General features: G+C 37.6%; 1 protein-coding gene across 2 annotated transcripts in view; it reads left to right on the top strand.

The window, feature by feature from the left end:
• The window catches only part of msraa (methionine sulfoxide reductase Aa), an 80306-nt gene extending 72120 nt beyond the window's left edge, over positions 1–8186 (top strand). For both annotated transcript variants that reach the window (XM_059512348.1, XM_059512352.1), the window contains exon 6: positions 7671–8186. In XM_059512348.1, coding sequence (XP_059368331.1) covers positions 7671–7841 — 171 coding nt within the window. In that variant the 3' untranslated portion in view covers positions 7842–8186. The remainder of the gene's footprint in view (positions 1–7670) is intronic.
• Positions 8187–12516: the final 4330 nt, after the last annotated feature.

Raw genomic sequence — 12516 nt, 5'->3', positions numbered from 1 at the left:
TAAAATACACACACATATATATATATATATATATATATATATATATATATATATATATATATATATATATAAAATAAATATAAAATGTATGCATTTAGCAGACGGTTTTATCCAAAGCAACTTAACAGTGTATGCAGGCTATCAATTTTTACCTATCATGTGTTCCCGGGTAATCAAACCGCCAACCTTGCGCTTTATAGTGCAATGCTCTACCAATTGAGCTACAGGAACTATATATATATATATATATAGGAAAACGCCATATTTCACTATGTTCTTCCCTCAACTTAGTGGAGTTGATACATACCTCTCCCATCTAAATGCGTGCACTTAAAGGCTGTAGCGCGTGGCACCACTATGTTAATGTTTAGCTTACAAATTTGTTTGGCAGCACATATATATATATATATATACATAGTAGTAGCAGGGTGAAAGAGGACACAAAACACAAGAAGGCGTAGGTAAGAGCAAAAACAAAAACAAAAAACAAATCCCTGGAGGGTGATTTAACAAAGAAGTGCAAAAACGGTGCTCGGTGAAGGTGCTTTGGTCCTAGTGGTAGCAGTGTCTGTGGTCCTTTGTAAAATGGGGCGAATGGCTAGGAGCTCAGTCTTTCTCCGGAAGAGAATGGAGAGAATACACACATTAGTCTCTCTTCCTCTGAGTGGGTTACTCACCCTCTCCCGGCTTTAAAGGCCGCATTAACAAGCTCAAGGTGCGCTGGCCATAACATGCAGGTGTTTGCAGTCGGTGATTAGTGCGGGAGTAGCGTTTCCAGGGCGATGCTGATCTGCCCTCTGGATACTCAACGCATTTCCCTCCTAAATGTCCAGTTGCAGGGAGTACGGGGTGGGGAGACACAGTACCTGTCAGACCTGCCAGACCTGCCCATCATGACCAGCTCCTGGAGAGTCCGTCTGCATTCCCATGCTCGGCCCCACCTCAGTGTTGAACTTGGAAGTGGAAATCCTGGAGTGCTAAGAACCAATGTGTCACTCTAGGTCTAGGTCTAGGGCTGGCCCAGGGGGTACGAGATGGCTCGATGACCCCCAAATTCAGCATCTTTTAGACTTCTTCCTCTAAAGCTGGATGGCGAATCTCTGGGATCCAGTAAGCCTGCCGGGAGTCGTGCGGATTTGATACTGTATTACCGATGTTCTGCCTGGGGTTTCACTGAAGACATCTAAAAAATGGCTTCCGGTTCTTTCATCTGAGGGCCAGACAGCTGCAGGTTCATATCCATGATGGGAGGCTGGTTTAGAGTGAAAGCGGCGAGCTGTTTGGGGCCATTGTTTTAGGATGTTAATATGGTAATTTTCTTCCGCCCTCCTCTGTCCTGGCTGTCTGACTCGGTATGTGACCGGCCCCATCCATTCAACGATGGTGTAAGGTCCCTGCCAGGTGGCCAGGAATTTGGAGTTGGCAATTGGAACCAGGACCATGACCCGATCCCCCGGCTGGAATTCCCTTACTTGAGGGGGCCGGTCATATATCATCTGCTGGGCACACTGGGCGGCCACTAGATGTTCTCGAACAAGCGGCATGACCCGGTCAATCCTCTCTCTTGTTTCCCGTACATTATCAGTTAGGTAGCTATTTGGCGTATGCTGGTTTTCCAAAGCCTCACAATCCATATCCAGGAGTCCTCAGGGTTGTCTTCCAAATAGCAGCTCAAACAGTGAACCCAGTGGAAGCCTGAGGTATTTCCAGGACCCAGAACAGCATGTAGGGAAGCATAAGATCCCAGTCACACTAATCTCTGGTTACTACGCATCACAGCATCTGCTACAGAGTCTTATTAAACTGCTCCACTCTCCCGTCTGTCTGAGGATGATAGACAGATGTGCACAGTTATTTCACCTGTAGAAGCATGATCTGGGGGTTCGGTGGGCATAGGCTCATCTATGACGTCTGGGACCACCAGCCTGCTGACTGTGTGTGAGGCGCCCTCGAGCAAATGCCACTCCATCACCCAGGACCCCTCTCTCTCTGGCATCGCGAGCTAATGATGCTTCAGCCTACTCCACTGCTTCCACCTGCTGGGCAATGTTAAGGGAATTTGTCATACTGACCGAGCGTCGCATTGCCCTCAGTAAGTCCCGTAGCAGCCGATCGACAATCACCCTCTCCATGACCTGGTCGTTGGACGAGGCCCCGGCCATCAGCCACAGGTGCACGAGCAGTCCGAGCTATGCTGCCTGGGGACTCTCATCATAGGTCCACTGATGGAACTGCTAGGCAGCGCAAGTCGGAGACAAACCCATTCGGGCGAGGATCTCGGCTTTTAGGTCACCATATTGTTTGTTAGGTGGGGCTGGCAACGAATAATAGGCTCACTGGGCTTCCCTGGTGAGAAAGGGCGCGATGATGTGAGCCCACTCCTCTTTCGCCCATCCCTCCCGGGTAGCAACGACCTCAAACATGTGGAGTTAAGTCTCAACATCATCTTGGTCCGTCAACTTCAATAGACACTGGTGCGCTTTGCTGGTGGCTATAGCCTGTACCTGCTTGATTACCTGGTCAGTATATTCTTGCCAAGCTACCAGCCTCTCAGTGAACTGCTGTTGGCGAGCCGAGAGATCGGCAAAGCAGCAGATGATCTCCTCCATTCTCCGGGAGACAGAGTGGCAAACCTAGAGGGAAATATATAAGAGACGAGAAGAAACCTGGCATTAATTTTCTTCTTTGGAGTTTGTAATTCGCCTTAGTGTGTTTTCTCTCCCAGCTTTAAAGGCCGCATAAACGAGCTCCAGGTGCGCTGGCCATCAAACGCAGGAATGGTGTTTCCAGGGCAACACTGATCAGCCCTTGGGATACTCGCCATAATATATATATATATATATATATATATATATATATATATATATATATATATATATATATATATATATATATATATATGTAATTTATTTCTGTGATCGCAGAGCTTAATGTTTCAGCATTACTTCAGTGTCACATGATCTGTCAGAAATCATACTAATATACTATGTTTGTGCTTAAGAAAAATTTCTGAACACTAACTGTTTTCTGTTACATTTTTTTCAGGATTATTTGATGAATAGAGTGTTCAATTCAAAATAACTGAATTTGTTTGGAATAATGCAAGTCTTTACTGTCACTTTAATGCATCCTTACTGAATTAGGAATAATTTCTTTCTACAAAGATGGCGCCTATTAGATGTTCTTACAGTTGTATGAAAATAGAATGTGCAGTGATACAAGAGGCACGATAGACCAATCAAAAATCAAGTATTCCAGACTGTGTGTAATAATATTTACTGTTTCCCAAATTAACCTGATAAATTAAACTCATATTAACGTTCTCCATAATGAAAGGCTCTTGGCTCACAGCTCTGGTCTGTTTTGAGGGAGGTTCTTGCTTCAGCTGTTCGTATCTGTGTTCCAAAAGGTAGAAATGGAAATTGACAACTTGATATGCCATTATCATTAAATTGGTCATATCCCCCTTCTCTCAGATAGCACAAAACCGTGCCATGCTGCCCAACAGCACGTCTCCTTGGTGACTGTTCCTGATAATAGATGCACATGTGTTGGATGAGCTGCTGATGGTATGGTGATGGGTGGAGCCAGAACCTGTGCTGGGATTTGGTGCATTTGGCCAATGCCAGTTTGGCCAGCTGCCGGTTGGCACTTGCCCATTGAGAGCAGTGGCTAATGGTACAGACCTGGAGTACGCGTGCTGTTATTTAGCCATTGTGAAGGCATTGCTAGTCCTTGTCAGTTTACTGACTCAAAACAGAAAAGAGATAAGACAGCAGAGAACTCTTTCACCAGCAGAAGCTCACTAGAGGAAAACCATTTCAAAAGGTACTATGTACTTTAGGTGCTATTATGCACATTTAAGGTACTATGTACAAAAGTGTATCTTTTGAAAAATCTTCATACCATTGACAACTTTTGTACCATTTTTTCTGAGAATGTAGATGCATGCAATATTGATTTTTATGTATGCAATATGTAATAATATAATATATAATAATATTTTTTATTAACTTTATAATTTTATATTATTTTATACATTAACATGAAAAATAAACAAAGCATTTTCAGCATTTATTAATCTTGATTGTTGTTATTAATCTTGATTGTTGATAAAACTATTGTTTATTTTTAGTTCATAATGTAACAATGTTAATATGTACAATTTTTTTTAAGAAATATATATAATATTTTTCTTAATTTATGATAAATTGTAATACATTAACATGAAAAATAAACAAATAATTTATGATATATCTTTTCAGCAATTATTAATTTGATGTTCATTGATACTATTGTTTATTTTTAGTTCATAATGTAGTAATGTTAATACTGTATGTACATTTTTAAAGAAATATACGTATTTGTAGGAATTAACATTTACAAGAATAATAAATGTTCTTGTTAGGTAAAGTACTTAATTGCACTCAATAAATTTTTATTATTATTATTTTTTATTATTATTAAAGTCAGTTGTGAACTCATTATCAGCTGTAATGATTCACTGATTCAGTGGATCTGATTAAGAACAATAACTTGTTTTATGAATCTTTTTGACCGACCCTTTAACTGGTTGGATAAGAGTTTTTTGTGGCATTGTGGCATGCTGTGTTCATTGTTACATGCAGGAAACACGTATGAGAATATATAAAGTATATAGCTCAAAAAAAACTTTTTATTAATAGATTTTAAATTAATTTGTTATTATTAAAAATAAAATTTTTAATTTGAAATAATTAATTTTAATATCAATTTGGCCCACAACCTGTGCATCTTAAAAGAAACATCTAATGTATTATTTACAGAAGGGTCCACACGTCAGAAAAGACCACTATAATAAATCTGGCTTTACTATGTTAACTTTAATAATTTTTTCTAACTATAATAAATCAGCCTGGGCCAGCATGCTGGTCTTGTCAGCAGGTCTCAATTTTTTTTAATTTTAAGTGTTTTCTTCAAATTCCATGACATTGTAGCAACCTCAATTTTCTGCACAGGATGAAATTTTTCATCTGGTGAAAGCAGGCATATTTTGCCCACATGCCTTCCAGTTGAACCAGTATTAATTTGTATTCACTGGCGGAGCTCCCTGTGGCCCCTCAGGGCACCTGATGGATGGATGGATGTATAGGGTTTGCTAGGACTTTATAAAAAGACACAGAGACAGAGAGAGAGATGATATGTCTGTACCTAGCTCCTGTCTCCTGCAGCTGCTCCTAACAGGTGCATAACTGCTTCTTGCCAGATGGTCAGCAAAATGTGGTAGTTGGCAGGTTCCTTCACACAATCAACCCTCCCTCTCACAAAGGCACTGAGACGGAGAGAAAGGGTTAGAGAATGGGAAAGGTTGGTGACAGAAAAAGTTGCTAAGTGCTATTGCAAGCCAAACCTTTTACTTGTTTTAAAACTAGGTGCAGAAATGGTGCTTTTTCAGTGTGTAATTCTGCACTAAAGCGTGTCAGGTGTCACAATGTTGATCTCACTTTTCCCACAAAGATGGGAAAGGCAGAGGACTCTAGAGCATTAAGCCAACTGAGGCAGTGTGGTACAGTCATTTACCAAGGGATGTTGTTTGTCACAATACAAAGAGGCGCTTTAATAAATGATGACAAAAAATGCTTTTATGTTATTAGTCTGTGGTAAAAAGAAAATGTATTTTAAATCAAATAACATATATTACATTAATATTATCAATTATATAAAAATTATAGAATTAAATATATATCATTTTATAAAATTGAATTATTCATAACTATTATAATAGAATCGTGTGTGTGTGTGTGTGTGTGTGCGTGTGTGTGTGCGTGTGCGTGCGTGCGTGCTCATTCGTTCGTTTGCTTGTTCATTCGTTCCTGTGGCTCAGTGGTAGAGCATTATGTTAGCGGGGCAAAAGATTGTGAGTTCGAAACCCCAGGGAGCATGAATGCACTGTAAGTTGCTTTGGATAAAAGCATATGCTTAATGCATACATTTAATATATACTGTATGTATGTACTGTATATATGTATATAATTTTTTGTTGTTATTTTATTTTATTATTGTAACTATACAACATAGTTCTATATTTCATTGTTAACAGAACATGTTAACAATGTGTAATTCCAAATATGTGTAAAACACCTTTGGAAAATTCCTTCATATTACCACAATACATTGGGCCCTATTTTTTTACAGACTTTTTTTAGACTGTTGGTTCTGTAGAATTGATTTGCAGCATCAGTTGGTTATTTAACTAATGTGGCTGTTCCAATAAGATTTCAGAATCGCAACTATCTGTTTTATTAATTTTAGTTAAGTCCAGTCCTCGGGTCTGACTGTGACAGGTGATGATGGATTGTGGAAAGGTAATTAGGTGCAGTGATCTCTTAGTTTAAGAAATACCACAGTCCCACTGGTGTATCTCATTGACCCCAAAAAAATCAAACTCTGTCTGAGAGAGAAAGACAAACGGGGGCAGATCAATATAAACTCCATGCACCAGCTATGTGGAAGCTGTGGATGCTGCGGGGATCATTGGGAGTGTGTGCTTGGCCTCAGGCATTAGGAGTGCAGTGTACTCAACCTTCTCATAATCCTCTTAATGGACTACTTTCAACAGCTGGAACGAGAAGTGAACATCTGCCCTTCCCTCTCAACTTAGAAATCCCCATTACTCCCTTTTTCTGGGTCTCTCACTAAATGATTTTACTGATTCACAAAGCATCTACTATGGGCCTGGAAGAGAACATTATTAAATATCACAGAACATTATTAAATTTCACAGAATAATATACCCAAACCTTAAAGTTATAAATTATTATACTAATGTTTAAAAGTTTATTTGTGTAAGTTCATTTTCTAAATAAATAAATAATAATATTATGAAATAGTTTTACAATGTAAAGCATTTGTTTTCTATTTTCATATATTTTAAATGGTAATTTATTCCTGTGATGGAAAAGCTGAATTTTCAGCAGCCATTACTCCAGTCTTCAGTGCCACATGATGCTTCAGAAATCATTCTCATATGATGATTTGGTGCTGCAGAAATATTTCTTATCAATGTTGTAAACAGTTTTATTTTTGTAGAAACCATGACATTTTTTTAGGATTCTTTATGAATAGAAAGTTCACAAGAACAGCATTCATTTTAAATAGAATATTTTGAAACATTATTCAGTAAATGCCTTTACTGTCATTTTTGAGTAATTTAATGCATGCTTGTTGAATAAAAGTATTCATTTCTTTTACACTTTCTTAAAAAAAAAACCTTTTGAACAATAATGTAACAGACACACACACACACACACACACACACACACATACATATAAACACACACACACAAACACACATTTATATATATATATATATATATATATATATATATATAAAGATCTTTTAAAGCTACAAAGATAGAAAAGCTTGTTTGCATAAAGGTCAGAGACAATGGACAATTGTTATAAAGAAATTTAACTTATGACTTTTTTTTTTGTAAAGGAAACCTTGATTTCAAGATTTAACACAAGACTTAAAACAAAATAGCTTGATTTCATTCTGATTATTCTTGTTTTGTTATAATATATGAACTTTATTTAAGGCTACAACAAAATTACTGATCTCATCCTGTTAAATGTGCTCAAATATGCTATATGTCACTGTATATTGATCATAAATGGCCTTCTGTCATCAGGTGCTGACTGAAGAGGGCTTTGGAGCCATCACCACAGAAATAGCAATGACTAAGGAATTTTACTATGCAGAAGACTATCACCAGCAATACCTCAGCAAGAACCCCAATGGCTACTGTGGACTGGGCGGCACCGGGGTCTCCTGCCCAATAGAACTGAAGAGTAAAAATTAACAGTGCTTCTCCTGTCTTGTGACTGAACAAATTTAAAGTGCTGCTTGAAAGTTTATAAACCATTTAGAATTTTCTATATTTCCGTATAAATATGACTCAAAACACAATCAAACTTTCACACAAGTCCTGAATGTAGACAAAGAGAACTCAAAGAAACAACTGAGACATTTTTTTTTTGCCATTTATTTACTAAGAAAAATGATCCAGTGTTACATATCTGTGAGTGTCAAAAGTATATGAATCTTTGCTTTCAGTATCTGGTCTGACCCACTTTGCAACAATAACTGCAGGTAATGTTTCTTGTACCTGCTGATCAGTCCTGCACAACATATTGAAGGACTTTTAGCTCGTTCCTCAGTACAGAACCACTTCAACTCTGTGATGTTGGTGGTTTTCCTCCTATGAACTGCTTCAGTTCCTTACACAAAATTTCAATTGGATTAAGGTTCGGAATTTGACTCCAAAAACATTAACTTTGTTCTTTAACCAATTTTTTGGTAGAACAACTTGTGTGCTTGGGGTCGTAATCTTGCTGCATGACCCACTTTCTCTTGAGATTCAGTTCTCGGGACAGATGTCCTGACATTTCCCTTCAGAATTTGCTGGTATAATTCAGAATTCATTGTTCCATCAATAATAACAAGCCATCCTGGACCAGATGCAGGCCCAAAACAGGCCCAAACCTTGATACTACCACCACCATGTTTCACAGATGGGATAAGGTTCTTATGCTATTTTCTTTCTCCAAACATAACGCTCTTATTTAAACCAAAATTATATATTTTGGTCTAATCCATCCACAAAACATTGTTGCTCAGTGTTCTCCTGATGATGGGCTCATAAACATTAACAAGGCCTTTTAGTTGCTTAGAAGTTAGCCTGCAGTTCTTTGAAACCTAGTGGACTTTTACACGTCTAGCTTTTAGGGTGATCTTTATTGGTGGACCACTCCTGGGAAAGGTAACAGTGGTCTTGAATTTCCTCCATTTGTACAAAATCTGTCTGTCTGTGGATTGGTGGAGTCCAAACTCTTCAGAAATAGTTTTGAAACCTTTTCTAGCCTGATGAGCAACACCAACTGTTTTTCTGAGGTCCTCAGCTCAGAGATCCCATTTGTTTGCATCATGATACACTTCCACAAACATGATCAAACATGATCAAACTTGATAGATCCCTGTTCTTTAAATAAAACAGGGCACACACTGACACCTGATAGTAATCTTAGTGATTGAAAGCACCTCTGAACAGATGGACTCTAATTTCACCATCAAATTAACAGTTAATCCTAGAGATTCACATACATTTGCCGCTAACAGATATTTAATATTGGATAATTTTCCTGAATAAATAATTGACAAAGTATATATTTTCATCTCATTTGTTTGTGTTCTCTTTTGTCAACTGTCATGACTTGCCTGTATATCTGATGATTTCTGGGGTTATATTTATGCAGAAATATAGACAATTCTAAAGGGTTCACAAACTTTCAAGCAGCAGTGTATATTAACTTGCCTTAATTAAAGCAATCACCACTGCAATACCCAGGTCCACATGATATTATTGTTGGATATAAATAAAAAAATTATAATACGTAATTTTTGTGATCGTTGCATTTGATAACAAAACCAACTGACATTTTCTGTGTAATGCAATGACATGCATACACTAAGTGTAATCTATAATCTTTTGATCCACTGTGTCACATTTATAATTATAAGAATATGTCTAGCTTTTATTTAAACCAAGTACACAGTCTGTGTACTTGGTTTAAATAAAAGGTAGACATATTCTTGTATATGGCAGGATTGTGGGTTCATGTTTGTGTGCTTGTTCTAGATCCATCTGTCTATTCGATTCGCATACATATCTATTCATCCTTCCAGCTGTCCACTACCTATGTGTTTCCTTCCATCCCAGCCATGCAAACAAGCACTCTTGTCCCTTTCTAAAAGTGTCAGCGCATATTTCATATCCTCAATTAAAGACTTGACTGCAGTCCCACATAAACAAACACAGCCTCTTGCATTCACACAGCAGAATTTGTCTATGTTGTACAAGGAACACTGCGAAAAACGAACCCTTTGTTGATGGCACAAACAATTATGCATGAAAACGCGCTTTCCCAATGCAAAAAAAAAAATCTAAGTATTGTTAAAGGAATAGTTCACCCAAAAATGAAAATCTGCTGGTAATTTACTCACCCTCAAGGACATCCAAGATGTAATTAATTACTTTCTTCAGCAGAACATTAAAGATGAGATTAACGATTTATAGCTGGATCTATGGTGATCCTTTGATTCAAGTAAATCTATTATGGGAATAATAATAATAATAAAAAGTTACTTTGATTTTTAGGCACAGATCCAGTAATACATTTAATGAAAATATAAAAGCAATGCAGCTTACATGTAAAATTAGAGCAACCAAAATTTGTTATTCAAACTAGAGTGAATGTGATATTCTTAGTGAAAGTCAACGACACAAATTCTTCGGTGTTTACAGCAAAAACAGATATTTGGAAAAGCAATCTGTGTTTATGGAGGGTCTCTGGTGGGGCTGTGGGCATGTGTGGTTTTGGCTAAACCTCTGAGCAGGTGGCTACCGCTCCATGCACCTATTCCTGTGCCACACTCTGAGAGGGCCTCTCTGGGCAAGGCTGGCACTGGTGCTCAGGAACCTGGCCTGGCACAGCTTCTAACAGGCTGCTTTCTGCAATGCTGTGAAACAAGGACACTCTGTGACGCACGCACTTTGGCCCAGGAACCTGGGCATAGGAACCTGGGCATGGAACACACACACACACACACACACACACACACACACACACACACACACACACTCGGTTTAGTTGGACTAGTCAAGTTAATGGCTCAGGTCACAAAAGTTTTTTTTCTCTCACTTTATAGTATACAATGAATGATGAAGGTCATGTGACCTAAAGGTATTAAAATTTCATCCTCTTTTGTAAGACTATTTGCTTCTATTATTCATATGCTCCTACTTAGGTGATTTATCAGGAGTTGTTGTGGCTTTTATATTTTGACTTTTAAAAAGGCAAGCGTTCTTGATTACATAACGCATCCTAGTTATTGCAGCCTAGTCTCAAAGCTACAGAAATAAATTTGGAATTTAGCTGAAAATTGGCTTTAAAATGTTCATTTCACAGTATGTTTCCTCTTAGGGTTGAGTAGTTAGCAGTAACGGGTATAAGACTGCCATCTTCTGGTGGATAGTGAAACTGCATCTAAAGGCAGCCATTATAAAATAGTTCAAATTGCATAAAATGGATAGCAAATGGAGATTTGCCTTCTGTTAAAGGTTAACTTTTAGCGCTTCTAAAATTATATTGGTCTCACCGTTGAAATAAACATAACTGGAAATACTTAAAATTAAATTGTCACATTGGGGTTTATGGATGTTTTCTAATAAAACGAGTCTGCAAGTTTTAATTATTTTTTAAGATGGTGATCATTGGTAGTGGCCATCTAATTAAAATTAGTGATTCATCTGAGATAATGAACGCGATATTGCATAGAGCTGTAGATCACTGACAAGCTGTCTATTAAATACCGCTCCAATTGCAGGTGATGGCGATTTAGCGGTAATCACGAAACCATATTTACTGACTAGATGTGCATGATCATATCGTTTGATATATCGCCCAGCCCTAATTAAAATACATTATAATGCCATTATCATTGTCATGTTATCGTGTCTGTTGACCCGTGTGACCTACAGTGTCGAAATGAGAAATTGTTCAAATGAATGTAATAAAAAAAATTCAATGCCACTCCATCAGAGGGCAGACTATTACTTTGATTAGTGATGCACCCTAAGTCTGACTCAAATCCTCGAATCGAATCTGTTGTTTTCAGAACCGATTCAAAAACTATACTGTATAATTTTATCATCACGTGGTTCAAATGTCACGGCATGGCATATTTCATAGTCAATTCCTGTAAAATCCAATTAGACACTTAGATCTGTTTTCTAACATAGTTTCGATGAAGTTGTTTAATAATGAGCTGTTGACTCAAGAATCACTTTGAAGGATTCCGTTTTCAGAACAGGTTTAAGCGTTCACAAGAAAAAAAATCGACTCGAATGAACGATTCGCTATTTATCATAACATTGATTGTATTAGGCCTACATGTGCACAGTTTTCAGATATTTGGATTATCTTGAATGTTTAAATTGTTACGATATTGTCCACAAAGGTAATATAGCATTGTTTATAAGTAATGATGTATATTAGGCAGTTTAATTCGTTATAATAGTACAAGCATAGACTATCGTCGCAACAAGTCTCAAGAAGTTTCCCCTAACGCTCTCGAAACTCTAGATTGAAAATAAGTCTGAACTGAAAGTATTTTAATGGAAATACACGACTGCAAGCCATATACTAAAACACAAATGTGTAAGTTACCATTAGTGAGAATAAAATTGATTGACAGGCCTTACATCAGCATAAACCAGCCGTCGACGACGCGCAAAAACGGAAGACATCGTTTGTGGCAGTTGATTAAGTTAATGTTGGCAATTTTGTTCTTTGTTTCCTCATTAAAATAGCTAACGTTACATTTGACTAATGGGCATTGGGCAACTCAAGTCTAACCTACTGCTGATGAACCTTGTGTTTAATTTCTAGGTTAATATAACGTTACCTCTGGTGTTT

Source organism: Carassius carassius, chromosome 27 (genome assembly GCF_963082965.1).
Source record: "Carassius carassius chromosome 27, fCarCar2.1, whole genome shotgun sequence".
In the NCBI taxonomy this organism is placed as follows: domain Eukaryota; kingdom Metazoa; phylum Chordata; class Actinopteri; order Cypriniformes; family Cyprinidae; genus Carassius; species Carassius carassius.
Note: the sequence above shows the minus strand (reverse complement) of the source record. Positions and strands in the feature narration are given on the sequence as shown.